This window comes from Apteryx mantelli, chromosome 40 (genome assembly GCF_036417845.1).
Source record: "Apteryx mantelli isolate bAptMan1 chromosome 40, bAptMan1.hap1, whole genome shotgun sequence".
Taxonomy (NCBI): Eukaryota; Metazoa; Chordata; class Aves; order Apterygiformes; family Apterygidae; genus Apteryx; species Apteryx mantelli.
Window position 1 is genome coordinate 481,683 of NC_090017.1, and position 20,739 is coordinate 502,421.

Consider the following 20,739-nt stretch of genomic DNA (forward strand, 5'->3'; position numbering starts at 1 on the left):
CAGATCTATATGGGGCTATAACAGTCCTCTATAAGGCCCCCCAGGGCCTTATAGGACTGTAGGGACCTCCAGGCCACACGACTCTACAGGGGATCTCCAGGTCACAGAGGACCCCAGGCCATCCGGGGCTATAGGGAACCCTGGGCCATATGGGATTATAGGGGATCCTCAGGCTAGAGGGGACCTCAGGGCCATATGGGACTCCCAGGCGATATGGGGCTATAGGAGACTCCTGAACCACATGGCACTATAGGGGATCCTATATGTCAAAGGGGGCTATAAGGTTCCCCATGTTATAGGAAGCTATAGGATCCCCCATGCCATAGCAAGCTATAGGGATCCCCGGCCATAGGAGGCTATAAGGTTTCCTGTGCCATAGAGGGGGCTATAGGGATGCCAGGCCATAGGGGGCTATAGGGTTCCCTGTACCATAGCAGGGGCTATAAGGTCCCTCGTGCCGTAGGGGGCTATAGGGGGACCCCGCCCCACGTGGGCGCCGCGGCAGCCCCGGGCCACGCCCCTCGCACGTGCCGGGCGGGGGGGGAGGGCGGGGCCGCGCCGCTGCCTGCGCCTGCGCAGTGGCTTCGTCCCGCCCCCTCCGCTCCGCTCCGCTCCCCTCCCAACGCGGGCGTCGAGGCGCGCGCACGTGCTGGGCGTGACGTCGTTCCCGCGGCAGCGCGCGAGGCCAGGCAGGGCGCGGGGAGGGGGAAGGGGAGGGGGGGGGTCAATGGGTGCGCGTCACGTGACCTTCGGGGGGGGGGGACCCTGTTCCCCCCCCCCAGCGTGTCCCGGGGGGGTACTTGGGGCCTTGTCCCCCCCCCAAAGTGTGTCCCAAGGGGGGTACTTGGGGCCTTGTCCCCCCTCAAAGTGTGTCCCGGGGGGGTATTTGGGGCCTTGTCCCCCCTCAAAGTGTGTCCCGGGGGGGTATTTGGGGCTTTGTCCCCCCCCCAGGTGTGTCCTGGGGGTATTTGGGGCCTTTCCCCTCCCCCAAGTGTGTCCCGGGGGGGTATTTGAAGCCTTGTCCCCCCCCAAGTGTGTCCCAGGGGGGTATTTGGGGCTTTGTCCCCCCCCAGGTGTGTCCTGGGGGTATTTGAGGCCTAGTCCCCCCACCCAGCATGTCCTGGGAGGTATTTGGGGCCTTGTCCCCCCTCAAAGTGTGTCCCGGGGGGGTATTTGGGGCCTTGTCCCCCCCCGAGTGTGTTTTGGTGGGGTATTTGAGGCCTTGTCTCCCCCTGGCATGTCCTGGGGGGTATTTGGGGCCTTGTCCCCCCTCAAAGTGTGTTCTGGGGGGGTATTTGAGGCCTTGTCTCCCCCTGGCATGTCCTGGGGGGTATTTGGGGCCTTGTCCCCCCTCAAAGTGTGTTCTGGGGGGGTATTTGGGGCTTTGTTCCCCCCCCAGGTGTGTCCTGGGGGGGTATTTGGGGCCTTTCTCCCCCCCCCAAGCAGGACCCCAGGGGTTTTTTTGGCAGTCTGGTTCCCCCCCCCCTGCACCCCATCATGTCCCCGGAACCATCCCGGGGGTCCTTGTCCCCTCCTGTGTCCCCCCTGGAGGGGGTATTTGGGGTCCCCTCTCCCCGCAGGGAGTTGAGGACACACTGGGGGGGGGGGACATCCCCGTCCCCCCCCCCCCAGCTGAGCCGTCCTGCGTCCCCCCAGGCCCCGCCATCACCATGCCGCCGCGGCGCTTGGCCTGCGTCCAGGGCGCCTCGTCCAGCTCCGGCTCCTCGGCGGGGCCCGGCACCGGCTCCAGCCCGGCAGGGGCACGATCTGAGCCCCGGAGCGGCTCCCCGCCTCCGGATAGCCCGTGAGTTTGGGGGGAAGGGGGGGGTGCACGGGAAAGGAGGGGGGGCTGCGCCCCGGCCACCCTCCCACCGCCATGCCGTGCCCCGCAGGGACGCCAGCAGCGGGGACGCCGACTCCGGCAGTGACTTCGAGGATGCGCTGCGGAAGCACGGCAAGCGGGGGGCCCGTGCGGCGCCCGCCCGCCCCCTGGTACGTCTCATTTCCCCCCCCTCCTCCCGCTCCGCCGCCTTCCGGACGCTTTCCCAATTTTTGGGGTGCTTCTGCCCACGCGCCGCAGCGGCTGCCCATGCTCTAACCACGCCGCGTCTCCGTCTCCGTCCCCGTCAGGTCCCCAAGCGTCCCCGGAGGGAGCCCGGCACGGATGGGAGCAGCCCAGCCACCAGAAACCCGGAGCAAAACACCCTCTTTGAGGCCGTGAGGTCGGCCAAGACGGCCACCGAGGTAACTCCGCTCCCGCCGCTCTCCCTGCGGCTTCGGCCCCGCTTTTTGGTGGGGGGATGACGGCGGGGCCGCGTGTGGCTCGAGCAGGGGACAGCGGGACGTAGCGGGGGGGGGGGCACCGGGTGCGTGTTTGACGCCGGCTGCCCCCCTCCCTGCTCTCAGACGCTGGTGGACGACTGGCTGGAGACCTACAAGCGGGACCGGGAGACGGGATTCCTGGAGCTCGTCAACTTCTTCATCCGCTCCTGCGGCTGCAGAGGTGGGCGAACCGCCGTCGGGCGCTCGGCCTCCTCCCCGCTGCTGGGGGGGGGACGGACCCCGTCGTGGGCTGCCGTCCCTGTCCCCTGGGCTTAGGCACACCCGTTTTGGCCTTCGCGGGCTCTTGTCCTCGTCCCCTGGGCTTAGGGACACCCCTTTCAGCCTTTGCAGGCTCTTGTCCCCGTCCCCTGGCCTGGGAACCCCAGTCTCGGCCTTCCCGGGCTGCCGTCCCCGTCCCCTGTCCCCCCGTTCCACCTCTCTGCTCCCCCCCCGGCAGGCGTGGTGACCCTGGAGATGTTCAGGAACCTGCAGAACTCGGAGATCATCCAGCAGCTGACGGAGCAGTTCGACGAGGTGCGGGGCGGCGCGCGGAGGGGCCGCGGCCCCCCGGGGAAGGAGGCGGCCGAGGGCCCGGCTCACGCCGTCTCCCCCGCAGGATTCGGCCGAGTACCCGCTGTCGCTGAGCACCCAGCCCTGGCGCCGGTTCCGGGCGGGTTTCTGCGAGCTGGTGGCCGTGGTGGTGCAGCGGTGCCAGTACAGCATCATCTACGACGAGTTCCTCATGGATTCTCTCATCTCCTTGCTCACCGGCCTCTCCGACTCCCAGGTGCGGGCTTTCCGTCACACCAGCACCCTGGCAGGTAGGCGGCTCCGCGCCGGATGCCTGGATCCCCCTCGGGGATCCCCCCTGGTGCTTTTCCGCAGCCTTTCCCGGCCCTCATGGCGCTGCCGTACGCCCAGCCATGAAGCTGATGACGGCCATGGTGAACGTGGCGCTGGGCGTGAGCCTGCACAAGGAGAACAACCAGCGGCAGTACGAGGCCGAGCGCAGCAAGGGCCCGGGGCGCCGGGCCACCGAAAAACTGGAGGCGCTGCTGGAAAAACGGCAGGAGGTGAGCGCTCGAGCGGGGCCGGGCGGCGGGCAGCTGCCGGCGGGGCGCCCGTTGCCCCAGCCCCGCTCCTCTGCCAGCTCCAGGAGCAGCAGGAGGAGATCGAGAACATGATGAACGCCGTCTTCAAGGGCGTCTTCGTGCACCGCTACAGGTCGGAGCCTGCGTGGGAGGTCGGGGGCGGAGAAGGGGGGGTTCTTGGTATCGAGGTTTTATCGTAGGGAGGGGTTGTCCCTCTCTGTTCGGTGACAGCCCAGCTGGAAACTGGGACCAGTTTGGGGCTCCCCATTGCAGAGAGACGTGGAGGTCACCTTAGTGCCGAGGAAAGGGTGATGGAGAGGATGTTGGGGTTGTTGCGTGGTCGGGGAAAGGATGGATGGGATGAAAAAGGGACACAGGAGCGTTGGCCATGGACGGGAGGACGCGTGGGAGCTGGGATGTGGACGTCGTGCGGCCGGGGGGCGAAAAGACAAGGGGGTTTGGGGCGGGTGGCGCCAGCCCACGCGGTGCCGTGCGGGGCAGGGACGTGGTCCCCGAGATCCGGGCCATCTGCATGGAGGAGCTAGGCAAGTGGATGAGGAGCTACGCGGCCTCGTTCCTCACCGACAGCTACCTCAAGTACCTCGGCTGGACCCTGCACGACAAGGTGAGACGGGGCTGGGGGCGGGGGGGTGGCAGGGGGCCTGGTGTCCCCGCTCACGTCCCCCGTCCCCCGTCCCCCGTCCCCGCAGCAGCGGGAGGTGCGTCTCCAGTGCGTGAAGGCCCTGCAGGGCCTCTACGGCAGCCGGGACACGGCCGCCCACCTCGAGCTCTTCACCAGCCGCTTCAAGGTGAGCGGGTGGCGCGCGGCCGCTCCAGGGTCCCCGCGCGGGTGCCACCACCAACCGTGTCGTTCCCCCCCCCCCTTCCTTGCCAGACCCGCATGGTGTCCATGGTCCTCGACAAGGAGCCTGACGTGGCCGTGGAGGTCGTGAAGCTGCTGATGTTGATCCTGAAGTGAGTGAGGGGACAGGGGACAGGGTCCTGCAGTGAGCATGGGGACAAGGGGACAGGGCTGGAGAGGACACAAGGGACAGGGTCCTGCAGTGAGCGTGGGGACAAGGGGACAGGGCTGGAGAGGACATGGGAGGACAGGGTCCTGCAGTGAGCATGGGGAGAAGGGGACAGGGCTGGAGGGGACATGGGACAGGGTCCCACAGTGAGCATGGGGACATGGGACAGGGTCCTGCAGTGAGCGTGGGGACAAGGGGACAGGGCTGGAGAGGACATGGGAGGACAGGGTCCCACAGTGAGCATGGGGACAAGGGGACAGGGCTGGAGAGGACACGGGGAACAGGGTCCTGCAGCACATATGGGTACGGAGGGACAGGGCCCTGCGGCACAAGCATGGGGACAGCGTCCCGCAGTGACAGCAGGGCTGAGGAAGGGGGCTGGAGGGGACAAGGGGGGGAGGACGTGGGGGTCCCCTCGGAGCCCCGCGTGACCCCCCCCCACCTTCCCTGGCGCGCAGGAACGCGGACGAGGCGCTGACGGACGAGGACTGCCGCAGCGTCTACCCCTTGGTCTACGTCTCCAACCGGGCCCTGGCCGCCGCCGCGGGGCAGTTCCTCTACGGGAGGTGAGCGAGGGCGGCCGGGCCCCGAACCGCAGCGCCGACGGGGCCCGAAACCGCCGGAATCCCCGCCACAACCCCCCCAAAAAAAGAAAAAAAAGGGCCGAGCGCTCGCCGGGCTGCCAAGCCGTGACTCAGGCTTGATCGGTAACCAGACGCCCCGCTTCCTTTCCGCCTAGCCGCCGGCAACATCTGGCAGGCGAACGGCTCCACCCCGGGCCGGAGGTTACCTGCCGCCCCCGGAGCTCGTTTAACGCCCCGCTTTTAACGAAAGCGGGGCCCGGGGAAGCCGTGCCAGGCGCCGGGGTCACCCCGTGGGAGACGCCGGCCCCAGCACGCGCCTTATCGGCTGCTGGGCGCCCCGGCCAAGCCGCGCTGGCGGCCGGCTGCGTCCCGCTCGCGTGCTCGCGGCTCTTGCGAAAGCCTTGGCTCGTAACGCCGGGTTCGTTAGGCAGAGACGGCGCGGGGCGGGGGACGGGGGGGGGTGATGACAGATGCGGCAGGGAGCTGAGCTGGCACCCGGAGGGATGACGGTGATGCCAGCGATAAGGTGGAGGAAGGCCCGCGTGGAAGAGGCTGCGGGGACGCTCGTCCCGCCGTCCCCCCCCAGGGTGGGGGGGGAGGCCGCGGTGGCCCCGCCGCCCCCCTCCCGTCACCCGGACCTCGGGGCCGGACCTCGCGGCGGCCGCCTTGTTTATCTCGGCGCGGGCCTTGGCCGCTATCGGGCGCCGGCGTTGTTTGGGCTTGTCCCGGCTCCAGGCTGCCGCGGGAGCTGGAATGGTTCCCGCCCCCCCCTGCACATCTGGGACGGGGAGGGGGGGACGGGACGGGACGGGACGGGTGCCAGCGGGTGCGTCACGTCAGCGCGGCCCTTCCCTGGTCACGCGGGCTCCCTTCCCTGGGGGAGTTTTGGCTGCGCTGGTGCCAGCTCCCTGTCTGGAGCGGGGGGATGTGGGACCCCCGTGGCCGTGTCCCTCGGGGCTCTGGCTCCCATGTGCCCAACTTTGTCCCCATAGCAGGGGGACATGTGACCCCCACATACCCAGCTCTGGCCCCATAGCAGGGGGACATGGGACCTCCATGTCCCTCAGGGCCCTGGGGGACGTGGGACCCCCGTGTCCATGTCCCTCAGGTCTCTGACCCCCACATACCCAGCTCTGGCCCCATAGCAGGGGGACATGGGACCTCCATGTCCCTCAGGGCCCTGGGGGACGTGGGACCCCTGTGTCCATGTTCCTCAGGTCTCTGACCCCCACATATCCAGCTCTGGCCCCATAGCGGAGGGACATGGGACCTCCGTGTCCCTTGGGGCCCTGGGGGACGTGGGACCCCCGTGTCCATGTCCGTTAGGTCTCTGCTCCCCACATACCCAGCTCTGGCCCCATAGCAGGGGGACATGGGACCTCCATGTCCCTGGGGGACATGGGACCCCCGTGTCTGTGTCCCTCAGGTCTCTGGCCACCACGCGCCCCCTTCTCTTGGGTACACGGGATGCCCATGTGACCTGTCTGTGTCCCCCGGGGGCTCTGGTCCCTGCGTGACCCCCGTGTCTGTGTCCTCCAGGCTGCTGGACCCCCGGCAGGAGGCAGGGAAGGAGCCGTCTCGCGACGGGGAGAACAGGATCTTCTTCAGGCTGCTCCTCGACTTCTTCATCGAGAGCGAGGTGAGGGCGGCCGCGGGGCCCCGGGGGGGGGGGGGGCCGGCGGGGAGGTCCCCGCGCCCTGTGACGGCGCCCCGTGTCCCCCCCGTCTGCCATCCCCAGCTCCACGAGCACGCGGCCTACTTGGTGGACAGCCTGTGGGACTGCGCCGGGCCCCGCTTGAGGGACTGGGAGACCATGAGCGCCCTGCTGCTGGAGAAGACCCCCGCCGAGGGTGAGCAGGGGCGGCCGGTGACAGCGGGGCGGGGGGGCGCTCCGTCCCTTGTACTGCTGGGAGGCACTGGGATATACTGGGATGCCGCTGAGAGGCGCTGGGATGCGCTGGGACGTCCCTGCGAGGTCCTGGGATTCACTAGGTTACGTTGGAACTTGCTGGGACGTCACTGGGAGACACCGGGGCATTGCTGGGAGATGCGGGGATGCACTGGGATGTATCGGGATAGGATAAAGGTACCCTGGGACACTGCTGGGATGCACTAAGATATCCTGGGACGTTGCTGGAATGCACCAGGATGTACTGGGATGCACCAGGATATACTGGGACGCTGCCGGGATGCACCAGGATGTACTGGGATGCTGCTGGGATGCACTAGGATATACTGGGACACTGCTGGGATGCACTAGGATATGCTGGGACATTGCCGGAAGACTTTGGGACGTTTCTGGGAGATGCCGGGACACACTGGGATGTGACTGGGAGGCACTGGGGAATCACTGGGATGTGCTGAGATATCACTGGGGTATCTGGGGTTGTCGCTGGGACGTATCGGGGCATCAGTGGGTCGTCACCGGGATATGCTAGGATATGCCGGGATGTACTAGGACGTGCTGGGAGATGTTGGGACGTGCTGGGACCCCCTGGCGCGGCAGCGCGGTGACCCGGCGGTGGCCTGGGCCACCCCGCGTCCCCGTCCCCCCCCCATCCCTGCGGCTCCCCCCACTCCCGCCTCTCCCGCAGGCCTGGCCGACCGGCAGGAGAAGGTGCTGGTGGAGATCCTGGTGGCCAGCGCGTGCCAGGCCACCGAGGGGCTGCCGCCAGCGGGCCGCGGCCCAGGCAAGAAGGTAACGGGGCCGAGGGAGGGGGGGGGACGCGCAGTTGGGGACCCCCCCCCCCAAAAAAAAGGGCCGCGGCCGCTCCGAGCCCCTCTCTCTGCCCCCAGGCCTCGGCCCGGGAGCGCAAGATGCAGGCGGACGAGAGGACGCGACTCACCCACTGCCTCATCCCGGCTCTGCCGCAGCTGCTGGCCAAGGTGAGGGCGACCCGGAGCCCCCCTGCGCCGGGGGGGGGGGAAACGGGGGGGCCGGCACCAACCCACCGCCGTCGCCAACCCGCCGCCGCTGTCGCCCCACAGTTCTCGGCCGACGCGGAGAAAGCGGCTCCGCTCCTGGAGATCCTGCGGTATTTCGACCTCAGCATCTACTGCACGGGGCGGCTGGAGAAGGTACTGGGCGCTCCCGGGTCCGGCAAGCAGGATTCGGCCCTCTACATCCTTCCGGAGCTGGGGCAGAGCCGCACTCGCCCTCGGGAAACGGGGTCACGGACAAAGCGGGGTGCAGGGGATGGGAAACGTCCCTTGGGTGTCTCCACCTCTATTCCTACTGTCCTCACCAGCCCTATCTGGGGTCCGTGTCCTTGTCCCTCCTTATTGGGAGGCTCCGTGTCCCCGGCTCCGGCCCCGTTGGGGGTCCGTGTCCATCCGCGTCCCCATCAGGAGGCCACGTGCCTCCAGCTCCAGCCCCGTTGGGTGCCCGCGTCCGTCGCCGTGCCCGCCGGGAGGCCGCGTGTCCCCTCGTCCCCGCGCGGCCCTGGCGCAGGGTGTCTCCTCCGCAGCACCTGGAGCTGGTGCTGGGGCAGCTGCGGGAGGTGGTGGAGAAGCACTCGGGGCGGGCGGTGCTGGAGGCGGCGGCGCGGGCGCTCTACGCCCTCTGCGACCCCGAGCTCGCCCTGCACGGCCGCGGGGACCTCGTGCGCGGCCGCCTCGCCGACCAGCTGGTCGACAAGTTCCACCAGGAGGTCGCCGAGCTGCTCCAGGTACCGGGGACGGGACAGGGACCCTGGGGAAGGGACAGGGACCCTGAGCCCGGGATGGGGCTGGGGACATCTGGAGACAGGAGAAGGGACCCTGAGCCCCAGATGGGGCTGGGGACAGTGCAGGATAGGGCTGGGGACATCTGGGGACGGGAGAAGGGACCCTGAGCCCCAGATGGGGCTGGGGACAGTGCAGGATAGGGCTGGGGACATCTGGGGACAGGAGAAGGGACCCTGAGCCTGGGACAGGGCAGGATGGAGTTGGGGACATCCGGGGACAGGACAGAGACTTGAAGATCAGGACAAGGGCCCCGACTCTGGGACAGGGCTGGGGACAGCGACTGGGACCCAGGAGCCTGGGCTGGAGCTGGGGACACCCCAGGTCACCAATTCAGACTCTGGGACAAGGCTGGGGACAGGGACCCGGAGCGCAGGATGGGGCTGGGGACAGCACAGGACCCACCGGGATAGCCGGAGCCGGGTCGGGGGAGGAATTGGCCGGTCTGGGAGGTGCTGGGTGACGGAGCTGGCGAAGGACCCTGGGGAGCAGGGTGTCCCCGGCCCCAAGCGGGGTGTCCCCAGCACCCGAGCGGGGCGTCCCCTGCCCCGAGCGGGGCGTCCCCTGCCCCGAGCGGGTGCCCTCAGCGCCGGGCCCTGGCCAGGCCTCGTCCCTGGACGAGGAGGAGGTGTACAGCATGGCGGCCACGCTGAAGCGGATCTCCGTCCTGTTCAAGTGAGTGGGGCGCCGTGGGGCCGCGCCACCCCTCTGCCCCTGCCCTCCGGGGTCCCTGGGTGTCCTGTGTCCCGCTGCCCTGTCCCTTACCCTCTGTGTCCCCCCGGCGTGCTGGCACTCGCCCCGCGTTCGCCACGTCGCTGTCCCCTGGCGTCCCATTCCCTTCCCCACGTGCTCCCTGTGTCCCCATGTCCCTGGGTGTCCTGTGTCCCCACATCCCGTCCCTGCGTGTCCCCCAGCGCCCCGTCGCCTGCCCCGTGTGCTCCCTGTGTCCCCTGCTGCCATCCCCGTCACTGTCCCCGCAGCGCCCACGACCTGACGCCCTGGCAGCTCTTCGAGCCCTGCACCAAGCTGCTGCAGCGCGCCGTGGACACGGGCGAGGTGCCCCCGCAGGTACCGGTGGCAGCGGCGGGGGGGACACCTGGGGTCAGGGGGCCACCCAAGGCCACCCGCGGCCCTCCCTCGCGCCACCTCTGCGCCTCCGCAGGTCCTCGTCCCCGCCATCGCCTGCATCCACTTCCACATCCTCTGGGAGCTCTCGCGCTTGCCCAACAACGGCGGCGCGCTGCAGGTGAGCCGCTGCTGCCGGGGACAAGAGGCCGCTGTGTCCCTAACGGCCACCACGTCCCTAACGATGGCCACTGCGTCTCTAATGACCTCCTTAACGGTCCCCTGCTCCTCCCAGGGGCAGCTGCGAAGCCTGAGGAGCAAAGTCACCTCCTTCTGCTCGCTGTGCCAGAGCTGCCTGTCCGACGTGGACCCCGGCATCCGGGAGCAGGTATGGAGGGGCCTGGCGGGATCCGAGGGGACGTCAGGGCCCGGCGCTGAGCCTGTCCCCGTGTCCCCAGGCCTTCGTGGTGCTCAGCGACCTGCTGCTGGTGTTCGGCCCCCAGCTGACGCGGGACGGGCGGGAGGCGCTGGAACCGCTGGTGGTGCTGCCCGACGCCGGCCTGCAGTCGCAGCTCGCCGGCTTCCTCATGGACCACGTCTTCAACCACGTCTTCAGCCGCGAGGAGCTCGCGTCCAGTGGTGCGTCCCCCTTCCCGTCCCCGGGGACACGTGTGTGTCCCCCCCCACACGCACACCCTGAGCAGGTTGTCACCCACGCCAACCTGTCCCCGCAGAGCCCGAGGACAGCGAGAGCCACATCGAGGGGCTGCACCGGCGCCGGGTGCTGCTGGCCGGCTTCTGCAAGCTCATCATCTACAACGTGCTGGAGCTCAGCGCCGCCTCCGACGTCTTCAAGCACTACGCCAAGGTGCCGGCGTGGCGGTGGGGGGGGGGGGACGCGGGACCCAGTCCCCACCGGCCCTGGGGGCAGCTTGGGGACATCTGGGCGCTGTCCTTTCTCCCCCCCCCCCCCCCCCCCCAGTTCTACAGCGACTACGGGGACATCATCAAAGAGACGCTGAACTGCACCCGCCAGATCGACCGGCAGGAGTGGGCTCGCACCCTGCTGCTCAGCTTGCAGCAGGTAACGGCTCGGGGTGGTCCTGGGGGGCTTGGGGGGGTCTCCAGGGGAGACTGGGGATCTTTGAGGGTCTTCGGGGGAGTTTGGGGGGACTCCAGGGAGGTCTGGGCATCCAGGAGGCTCCAGGGAAAGTCGAGGGTGTCTGGGGGTTCTCCAGAGAGATCCAGGGGTCAGGGAAGCTCTGCAGGGATTCGGGGGGGGGCTCAAGAGGGTCTCTGGGGGGGGCGTCTGGGAGCCTCCAGAAGGTCTGGGGGGGGGATCTTCAGGGGGTCCCAGGATCTCCGTACTGACCCTCTGCCCCCCGTGCAGCTGATGACGGAGCTGCTGCTGCAGCAGGGCCCCGAGATCCGGGCGGCCGCCGCTTTCCTGGAGATCCGGGACCTGGCGCGACGCTTCTCCCTCCTCTTCAGCCTCCACCAGCTCCGCAACCGCCTGGCGCTGCTCAACGTGCACAAGTGCGCGGGGTCGGGGGGCCGGGGAGGGGGGGCGCGGGGCAGGGCGCCGAACACGGCGGCTCGGCCCCCGCCCCCCAACCCACACGGCCCTTCTCTGTCCCCGCTGCGGCCAGGGAAGGGATCCAGTTCGCTTTCCAGGAGCCGCCGGGCCCCGGATCGGAGCTGCAGCCCCTCAACTTGCCCTTCCTGGAGGTGCTGAGCGAATTCTCGCCCCGGCTGCTGCGGCCCGACAAGGCCCTGATGTGAGTCGGGGTGGCACGAAACGGGGTGGGGGGGTCGTCTCTCTGGCGGGGTCCCCTGCCACCTCCTTTCCTTTTTTTGTCCCCTCGCAGCCTGGCCTACCTGGACAAGACATGCCAGGAGCAGCAGTGGCCGGTGCCGGACACCCCGTGGCCCTCGCTGGCCGCCTACCGCGGCTCCCTGCAGCCGCAGGACGACGCGAGCTCCGTCGGCAGCCGCGGCTCGGCCCCGCGCCGGCCGCCCGCCAAGAGGCGCCGCTTGGACGGTGAGGGGCTGCGACCGGGAGGGGACCCGCCAGGCCGCGGGACCCTCGCGCGGACCCTGAGCTGGGCTCTGCCGTCAGGGATGGGGGCAGCATCGTCCCCCTCTCTCCCACGCTGGTTTGGGGATCCCAGCAGGAGACTGGGACCGGTTTGGGGCTCCCCAGCGCGGAGGTCGAGGGGAGGCTGAGAGGTGACAAGAGGGGGGGGGTCACGTCAGTGCCATCACCTCCCCGACAGAGCCGGGGAGATGGAGGGGGACGGGAGGGTCCCTCCGTCCCCGCGGTCCCCCCGTTCCCCAGCCCGCCTCTCGCCGCAGCGTCCTCGGAGCGGACCGACTCCAGCCTCCAGCTGAGCAGCCGCCTCGCCAGCCCGGCCCTGACGTCCACGGCGCTGCGGGGCAGCCGCCGACCAGCACCGCCACCGCCACCGCGGCAGGACCGCGGCTCCGACTCGGATTTGGCCCCCCGGAGGTGAGCGGCCGGGCCGGGAGCCGAGTCCTCCCCGCCGCTCCGGCCCTATTCCTGACGCCGTTCCCTCTCCCACCTAGGCACCGACCCCGGCTCAGCGTCGGGCCCCGGCTTCCCGGCTTCTCCTCCCGGAGCAGCTCTGTGTCCCGCCAGGGCAGCCGGATGGACCGGTAAGAGACGGAGATGGATGGGGGGCTGCCAGGGGGCTGGGAGAGGTTGGGGGGGGGGGACGCCACATCCTCCGCCTCCCTCCCTTCTCCCCTAGGCTCAGCCTCATGGAGGAAGAGGAGGCGACGGAGGAAGAGGAGGCGATGATTGAAGAGGAGAGCAGCGAAGAGGAGCCTCCGGAGCCTCCGGAGCCACGCAGGGTGAGGCCAAACCCCTCCTTGGCGTCCCTAAAGGTCTCTGGGGGTCCCCCCCACCCCAAACCACGGGGGGGGCTTTGCCAGGCCTTAACGAAGCTGTCCCGGCCCCCGCCGGGCTCTGCACCCCCCCCCAGCTCCGCCAGCAGGATCGGCTCCGCGACCTCTTCGACTCCACCATCCTGGGCATCGAGGTGAGCCACGGGATGGGGACGGGAAACGGGGTCCTTGGGAGAAATGGGGACCCCAAAGCAGGGATAACCCCCCCAACCTCTCCCCCCCCCGCGTTTTGGGGTGTCTCACGGGCCCCTCTCTCCCCGCAGGACATCTGAAGCGGCCGGAGCGCGGGGCCGGGAGACTTTGTTGCCTGTTTATTGCTGTTTTGAGCCCGGATCGGGGGGAGTCCGGCTCCCCCGGGGGGGGGGCCCGGTTTTGGCGTCGGTTAATAAATAAAACGGGTTGGATGGCAGCGCCTGCTGGGGGGCTCCGGGGGGCTCAGAGGCGGATGACGTAGGAGTCGCTGTGCGTCACGTAGCGCACCCAGCGGTGGGGCAGCGCCGCGGGGGGGCCGGCGAGGCGCACGAAGCGCACGTGCAGCCCCGAGCACGTGTGCATGGGCAGCTCGAAGGCCATGTTGGCGGGGCCCAGCTCCAGCAGCGAGGCGCTGCTCAGCCCCGGCACCTCCAGCTGCGGGGACAGCGCGGGGACGGTGACACGCGGGGACCTGCCAGGCCCCCTGCCTGTCCCCCAAGCCCTAAGGCCACCCCCCCCCCCCAAAAAAAAGGGACATATCCCTAAAGACACCCCAAGGAAGGGGGACCGATCCCTGCTTGTCCCCCAGCCCCATGGCCACCCCGCAATGGAGACAGGTCCCTGCTTGCCCCCAAAGCCCTATAGCCACCCCCCAAAAAGGGACACGTCCCTAAAGGCTCCCCGAGGAGGGGGACGGGTCCCTGTTTGTCCCAAGCCCTGCGGCCACCCCCCGGAAAGGGACATGTCCCTAAAGGCTCCCCAAGGAGGGAGATGGGTCCCTGTTTGTCCCAAGCCCTGCGGCCACCCTGCAATGGGGACAGGTCCCCGCTTGTCCCCAAAGCCCTATAGCCACCCCCCAAAAAAGGGACAGGACCCTAAAGACACCCAAGGAAGGGGGACCGATCCCTGCTTGTCCCCAAGCCCTATAGCCACCCCCCAAAAAGGGACACGTCCCTAAAGGCTCCCCAAGGAGGGGGAAAGGTCCCTGCTTGTCCCCAAGCCCCATGGCAATGGGGACAGCCCCATATCTGTCCCCGAAGCCCTATAGCCACCCCCCGAAAAGGGACACGTCCCTAAAGACACCCCAAGGAAGGGGGACAGATCCCCGCTTGTCCCCAGGCCCTACAGCCACCCTGCAATGGGGACAGCCCCATATCTGTCCCCGAAGCCCTATAGCTACCCTGCAAATAGGGCAGGTCCCCAAAGCCCCGGGGAGGGGGGGGGGGGTCTCCAAAGGGGTCCGGGTCCCCCCCCAGGCCTTACCTTGAAGAGGGCGGAGAGCTGGGACCCCCCCTGGCACCGGGGGACGTCCCAGCGGATGGACTTGGTGCTGGGCTGCAGCTCGGCCGTCTGCTCGGGGCTGCTCAGCTCCTGCGCCAGGCTTTGGGGGGGGGGGGAAAGAGATGGGGGGGGGTGAGAGGCCCCCCCCCCCAAACCTCCCCCCCTCCCCGTATCCCCCCCCAATCCCGGCGGCGTCACCCACCTGCTCACCCCCTTGGGCACGGGCAGCTGCACGCGGACGTTGAGGGCCTGGCTGGAAGGGGACGAGCGTGAGGAGCCGGGACGCGGCCTCCGTCGTGTGTGTCCCCCCCCCGCGTCCCCGCGTCCCCCCCCCACGGACACCCACCTCTTGGGGGGCAGGTCGCAGCGGAGCTTCAGGTAGAGCCGCAGCCTGCGGGGACACGGGGACAATCAGGGGGATCAGGGTCACCCCCAAAAATCCATCCACCCCCCCCCGGCAGCCCTCACCTTCCCGTGGGATCCCGGTCGACGGTGGGGAAGAGGCGGAAGGGCAGAGGCGAGGGGATGTCGTCGGCCAGCTGGTACTGCATGAGCGTGAGCTGGGCGAGGAGGGGGGGTCACAGCGGGGTGTTGTGTGTGTCCCCCCCCCCGGTGCCACCCCCCCGGGGTGCCCCCTCCTCACCTCGCCCTGGCTCGGGGTGACTTTGAGGATCCTCCCGCTCTCGAACTCGTCAGCTTGACGGCGCTGTGGAAGGCGCATTCGTCCACCCGGACGGCCGTGCCGTAGCCTGGGGGGGTGGGGGGGGAAGAACACGGAAAAGGGCGTTTTTGGGGGTAGAAAAGGGCGTTTGGGGGTTTTCTTTTGGGGTGGGGGGGCAGAGGAGGGCATTGGGGGGTATTGAGGGTAGGGGGTTTTTGGGGGGGGGGGACACACCTCGCAGCTCCGACTTGCCCACGCAGAACTCCTCCGTCAGCCCGATGCGCATCTCTGCGGGGACGCGGCGGTGTCACCCCCCGGGGGGGGGGGACACGTGGCGGTGTCACCCCCCCCTCGGGGAGGCAGGGGGGGACACACACGCATCCCCGTTGGGCCCCCGCTTACCGCAGCAGCTGGGCAGGTAGCACTTGAGGCGAATTTCCCCCTGGACGTCCACCTTCATGGGTGTCCCCTGGTGGGGGGGGACAACAAGGGGTGAGCTGGGGGGGGCACACGGGGGTCCTGGGGGGGTGCGGAGGTGATTTGGGGGGGTGCAGGCAGAGGCAAGACCCCCAAGGGGCAGAGCTGGGGTGCCGTGAGGGGGACACAGGGCGCTTTGGGGACACGGGACACCCCCAGACCATGCTGAGGTGCCCAGGGGTGAACCGGGGGGGACGCAGGGGACTTTGGGGACATGGGGACACCCCCAGACTGAGCTGAAGTGCCCTGGGGAGGGATATGGGGGGACATGGGGGGGACACAGGGAGGTTGGGGGACATGGGGACACCCCCAGGCTGAGCTGAGGTGCCCTGGGGGAGCTGGAGGGGACATGGGGGGGGACACAGGGAGGTTGGGGGACATGGGGACACCCCCAGGCTGAGCTGAGGTGCCTGGGGGGGGGACATGGGGGGACACAGGACCCCCCCCCAAGCCAAAGTGCCCAGGGAAAAGCGGGGGGGCACATAGGGGGACACCCCCAGGCTGAGCTGAGGTGCCCAGGGGGAAGCTGGGGGGGGGGATGGACACGGGACCCCCCCCCCCAAGAGCCGAGGTATCCGGGGGGGGGGACACGACACGGGGCGGAGCGGTGGCCCCGTCCCCACTCACGTTGGCCGCGATGACGACCGTCAGCCTCTCCACCACGTCCACGAAAACCTCGTTCTTGGCACCCTGCGGCCAGAGAGCGGGTGGGCGCCGGCACCCCGGGGTGGGGGTGAGGGGGGGGACACAGGGCGGGGGGGGGGACACGTGCAAGGTGGCAGGTTGGGGGGGTCCTACCTGCTCCCCCCGGGGCGGCAGCACGGGGCGGTTGGCGGCCGAGCCGGGGGCCACCTTGCTCTGCTGCGTCTCAGCGCCGAACTGCAACGGCGAGGAAGAGGAGGAGGAAGAGGACGATGCCGGGGGGGGGTGCTCGGCTCGTTCCCCCCCCACCCCCAAGCCGGATCCGGGTGCAAGGACACCCATGGGTGGGGGGGGTGGCGGTGGGGGGGGTCCTCACCAGCCCGATGGAGCCCAGGTCCAGGAGGCTGAAGGGTTTGGTGGCCACGGGCTCCGTGTGCATGAAGTTGCGCAGCACCTCGGGCGCCGTCGTCTGGATGTAGCCGTAGTCCTGGGGGGGGGGACACGGGGGGGGGGGCTCGCTCGGCCCCGGGACCCCCAAAATGTCCCTTCTCCCCACCCTGGGCATCCCCATGTCCCCCCCCGGGGGTGTCCTCGGTTCCCTTGGGTTGTCCCCAGCACCCTAGAGATGTTCCCAAGTGACCCCCCCCCAACCCAAAAGGTGGTCCCGGGTGTTCCCGCCACCCCCCCCCAGATGTCCCCGGTGCCCCACAGGGTGTCCCCACCAGGCTGCAGTGTCCCCATGACCCCCCCCGCCCCCCTGAGCTGTCCCCAGCCCCCGGGGAGTCCCGCTCAGCTTCCCCCACCATGTCCCCAGCTCCCTCTGGGGTGGCCCCGGTCTCCCCGAGCTGTCCCCAAAGTGTCCTCCAAGGGGGCCACCAGCACCCAGGGTGTCCCACCACGCAGGGTGTCCCCAAGGGTCACCTCCACCACCCCTAGGGTGTCCCTAGCTGCCCCCAAAGTGTCCCCACCACCCAGGGCATCCCCCAGGGTGTCCCCAAGGGCCACCTCCACCACCCAGGGCGTCCCTGAGGGTCACCTCCACCACCCCAGGGTGTCTCCAGCTGCCCCCAAAGTGTCCCCACCACCCAGAGCATCCCCTAGGGTGTCCCCAAGGGTCACCTCCACCACCCCAGGGTGTCCCCACCACCCAGGGCATCCCCCAAGGTGTCCCCAAGGGTCACCTCCACCACCCCAGGGTGTCCCCAGCTGCCCCCAAGGTGTCCCCACCACCCAGGGCATCCCCCAGGGTGTCCCAAGGGCCACCTCCACCACCCCAGGGTGTCCCCACCACCCAGGGCATCCCCTAAGGTGTCCCCAAGGGCCACCTCCACCACCCCAGGGTGTCCCCACCACCCAGGCACCCCCCCCCAAGGTGTCCCCAGCGCCTCCCCATGTTCCCCCCCCCCACCAGCATCTCATCCAGGAGCTCGTAGATGAGGGCGAAGTTGAGGCTGATGTTCTTTTCGCTGAGGGCCCCGCAGTAGTCCCGCAGCAGCGTCACCAGCCTGCGCCGGCACCCAGAGGCCATCAGCGGGTCCCAACGTCCCGCGTCCGTCCCCCCCCCCCTCCACGATGTCCCCAAGTGTGTGTGTGCGTGTCCCCCCCCACCCCATACCTGTTGAGGAACTCCACGAGGGTGAAGGGCAACGCGTCCGGCGTGGTGGTGGCCACGAAGTAGAGACCCGCGTGCCGCACGTGGACGAAGTGCCGGCCCTCGTGCGCCTGGGGCGGGAGCGGAGCCGTCACCCGGGTGCGGGGGGGGGAGGCCAGGACCCCCCCCCCCCCATTTCCCACCCCGGAACCCCCCCGCTCCCACCCTTACCATGAAGACGGGGGCCTGGTCACCTGGCAGGGCCGTGATCTTCCTGTAGAAGGTGTCGGCGAGGTCCGGGCCGGTGTCACCGGCATCGCCACGGACCAGGCTGGTGTTAAGGAGAAGCGGAGGGAGATGGGGAGCAGGGGAAGGGACCCCCCCCCCCCGGCCCTGGCATCAGGGGACCCCCCCAGGGAGGAGGATACAGTCCTTGTGGATGAGGCGGTCGCCCTTGGAGGAGAGGATGAAGATCTGGGAGAGCATCGCTGGCCTGGGGGGGGGGGGGAAGAGGGGGGCGGCTGGAGTGGGACCCCCCCCCCCCCCCCCTGCCCGGGTGCTGCCAGGCTCTGCATGCTTGAAAGCCCCCTGGACCCCCCCCCAGTCCTGCACCCCCAGACCCACTGTTTGCCCCTCCAGCCACCCCCCCGATCCTGCACCCCCCCAGCCCCCCCCAAGGCCCTGCCCCAGAGAGCAGCTCCCCCCTGCAGGGACCCTGCACCCCAGCCCCCCTAAGTGCCCCCCCCAGACCCAGCAGCCCCCCCCAAGGCCCTGCACCCCCCAGACCCCCCCATCCACCCCCCAGGATCCAGCAGCCCCCCAAGGCCCTGCACCCCCAGACCCTCCCCCATCCAATCCACAGGGCCCCCGACCCCAAGTACCCCCCATGGCCCAGCACCCCAGACCCCCCCATCCACCCCCCAGGATCCAGCAGCCCCCCAAGGCCCTGCACCCCCAGACCCCCCCCCATCCAATCCACAGGGCCCCCGACCCCCAAGTACCCCCCCATGGCCCAGCACCCCCCATCCACCCCATAGGGCCTTACCCCCCCCCCCAAGACCCTACCCCCAAGGGCTTGCACCCCCCACGGGCCCCCTCCCCGCCGCGGCCCCTTTAAGAGGGGGCGGGGCCAGGGCCCCCTGCGGGTCCCCCCGAACCTGGGTCCCGTCCGGCCGCGCGCGGGGAAAAGGGTGGGGGGGGAGTCACGTGACACGGCCGAAAGGGGCGGGGCCGCCGCCGGGCCGCCGCGCACCGCGATTGGGCGGCGGCGCGGAGGCGGGGCCAGCTCCGGATTGGCCCGCGGCCGTCACGTGAGGCGGCGTTTTCGCGCCACTTTTGGTTGCGGCGGCAGGAGCCGGAGCGGCGGCGGGAGCGGCGGGAGCGGGATTGACCCCTGCGGGCGCCCGTACCGGGCCGCGGAACCGGAGCGAAACTGACTGGGATTGGCCCTCACAGGCACCCGTACCGGGCTGCGGAACCGGAGCCAGACTGACCCCTGCGGCGACCCGTAGCGGGCGACGGAAGCGGAGCGCGACTGACTGGGACTGACCCCCGCGGGCCCCCGTACCGGGCTGCGGAACCGGAGCCGGACTGACCCCCGCCGGCCCCCGTAGCCCGCCCCGCCGGGGAGGCCTCCGCCATGGCGCCGCGCGACTACGCCGCCGAGAAAGGTGCGCGCGGGCCGGGGCCGCGCTCCCATTGGCCCCGGCGGGACGTCGCCGCCCCGGAAGCGGGGCCGGGAGCGCGGGGCACTTCCGGGGGCGGGCGGCCACGTGCGGCTTTGTTTACCGGGGCGGGGGGAACCGGCGGCTCCGGGCCTGACGTGTCGTTCGCCCCCCCCAGATAAGGTGAAGCGCTTCCTGCAGGAGTTTTACCGCGATGGCGACCTGGGCAAGGAGTTCCCGTACCGGGACCAGCTGGTGAGAGACGGGGCAGCCCCGGGCCTCCGGTCCCCCCCCCCGGGCCGGGCTGGGCGGGGGTCCCTCCCTGTCCCCTCACGGAGCCATTGGGGACATCTCCGTGCTGGATCGGGGCCATTTGTCCCCCCCGAGAGCCATCGGTGACGTCCCCGTGCCGGTTCGGGGTCCCCCCTTGTCCCCATCCCACCAGCAGCGTCACCCTGAGACCCACAGTAGCCAGATCGGGGTCCCTTTTCCCCCTAAAAGAGCCATCGGTGACGTCCCGGTGCCGGTTTGGGGTCCTACCTTGTCCCCATTCCACTGGCAGTGTCACCCTGAGACCCACGTGCCAGATCGGAGTCCCTTGTCCCCCTAAAAGAGCCATCGGTGACGTCCCCATGCTGGTTCAGGATCCCTTGTCCCCCAGGAGAGCTATTGGTGATGTCCCCGTACTGGTTTGGGGTCTCTTGTCCCCCTAAAAGAGCCATCAGTGATGTCCCTATGCTGGATTAGGGTCTCTCCTCATCCCCATCTCACTGACAGCATCACCCTGAGACCGACATGCCACATCAGGGTCCCTTGTTCCCCTAAAAGGATCATCAATGATGTCCCTATACTGGATCGGGGTTCCTTGTCCCCCTAAAAGGGCCCCTGGAGCCGTGGGTGACGCCCCCGCGCTGGCCGGGGGTCCCTCCTCGCCCCCTCTCCAGCCCCCCCCCACCTTGTGCTGTCCCCGCAGGCCGCGCTGGCGCACCGGGACCAGGTGGCCCTGTACGTGGCCCTGGACGACGTGGCCGAGGACGACCCCGAGCTGGCGGACGCCGCGTGCGAGAACGCCAAGCGCTACAGCCGCCTCTTCGCCGACGCTGTGCACGAGCTGCTGCCCCAGTACAAGGAGCGCGAGGTGCCGGAGGCGGGCGGGAGCCATGGAAGGGGGGGGGGGCAGCGGGGACACCCCGCCGTTCCCCCCTGACACCCCCCCCGTCCCCCGTGCCCCCCCAGGTGACCCGCAAGGACGTGCTGGACGTCTACATCGAGCACCGGCTGCTGCTGGAGCAGCGGGGCCGCGACGCCGGCGAGACCCGCGACCCCCAGAACCAGTATCCGCCGGAGCTGCTGCGACGCTTGTGAGCGCTGGGGGGGGCTGGGGACGCGGCTGCCACCCTGGTGTCCCCTTGTAGCCCCTATCCTGTCCCCCAGTGTCCCCACGAAGCCCCATCCCTGCACTCTTTCTTTGACTCATATCTACTCTA

General features: G+C 69.7%; 3 protein-coding genes across 3 annotated transcripts; 2 read left to right on the top strand and 1 right to left on the bottom strand.

Annotated features, from left to right (window-relative positions):
* The first annotated feature begins 1,670 nt into the window (after window positions 1–1,670).
* STAG3 (STAG3 cohesin complex component) lies at window positions 1,671–13,092 on the top strand. The gene is made up of 33 exons (XM_067315016.1): window positions 1,671–1,804; window positions 1,893–1,992; window positions 2,131–2,244; window positions 2,407–2,503; window positions 2,780–2,856; window positions 2,939–3,143; window positions 3,244–3,395; window positions 3,473–3,546; window positions 3,915–4,038; window positions 4,124–4,222; window positions 4,309–4,388; window positions 4,903–5,010; window positions 6,568–6,667; window positions 6,767–6,878; window positions 7,623–7,726; window positions 7,825–7,914; window positions 8,017–8,106; window positions 8,496–8,696; window positions 9,356–9,426; window positions 9,732–9,819; window positions 9,914–9,997; window positions 10,112–10,204; window positions 10,275–10,455; window positions 10,551–10,684; window positions 10,799–10,900; window positions 11,207–11,352; window positions 11,466–11,594; window positions 11,685–11,857; window positions 12,172–12,325; window positions 12,403–12,492; window positions 12,588–12,690; window positions 12,822–12,878; window positions 13,008–13,092. Exons 1-33 carry the CDS (start codon window positions 1,671–1,673, stop codon window positions 13,014–13,016), a joined length of 3,675 nt encoding a protein of 1,224 aa, XP_067171117.1. The 3' UTR covers window positions 13,017–13,092.
* On the bottom strand, window positions 13,041–18,794 carry AP4M1 (adaptor related protein complex 4 subunit mu 1). Its single transcript, XM_067315055.1, is given in 17 exon segments — window positions 13,041–13,371; window positions 14,200–14,317; window positions 14,420–14,470; window positions 14,564–14,608; window positions 14,686–14,777; window positions 14,861–14,910; window positions 14,913–14,966; window positions 15,113–15,166; window positions 15,281–15,347; window positions 15,983–16,045; window positions 16,154–16,234; window positions 16,374–16,484; window positions 17,406–17,502; window positions 17,613–17,719; window positions 17,820–17,914; window positions 18,017–18,081; window positions 18,746–18,794. Coding segments are annotated over 16 exon segments (1,335 nt in total). The 5' UTR covers window positions 18,075–18,081; window positions 18,746–18,794; the 3' UTR covers window positions 13,041–13,179.
* A 146-nt stretch (window positions 18,795–18,940) lies between these two features.
* Window positions 18,941–20,617, top strand: MCM7 (minichromosome maintenance complex component 7). Its single transcript, XM_067315017.1, has 4 exons — window positions 18,941–19,258; window positions 19,431–19,507; window positions 20,226–20,390; window positions 20,489–20,617. The coding sequence occupies exons 1-4, from the start codon at window positions 19,228–19,230 to the stop codon at window positions 20,615–20,617; spliced, it is 402 nt and encodes a 133-aa protein (XP_067171118.1). The 5' UTR covers window positions 18,941–19,227.
* Window positions 20,618–20,739: the final 122 nt, after the last annotated feature.

Excerpts from the sequence above, each read along its gene's own strand:
- MCM7 (XM_067315017.1), top strand. The coding sequence starts at position 19,228 with ATGGCGCCGCGCGACTACGCCGCCGAGAAAG. Across the intron at positions 19,259-19,430 it reads CGACTACGCCGCCGAGAAAG|ATAAGGTGAAGCGCTTCCTG; the intron begins GTGCGCGCGGGC and ends CGCCCCCCCCAG. Across the intron at positions 20,391-20,488 it reads CCCAGTACAAGGAGCGCGAG|GTGACCCGCAAGGACGTGCT; the intron begins GTGCCGGAGGCG and ends GTGCCCCCCCAG.
- STAG3 (XM_067315016.1), top strand. The coding sequence starts at position 1,671 with ATGCCGCCGCGGCGCTTGGCCTGCGTCCAGGGCGCCTCGTCCAGCTCC. Across the intron at positions 2,245-2,406 it reads CGGCCAAGACGGCCACCGAG|ACGCTGGTGGACGACTGGCT; the intron begins GTAACTCCGCTC and ends CCCTGCTCTCAG. Across the intron at positions 12,493-12,587 it reads CAGGGCAGCCGGATGGACCG|GCTCAGCCTCATGGAGGAAG; the intron begins GTAAGAGACGGA and ends CTTCTCCCCTAG.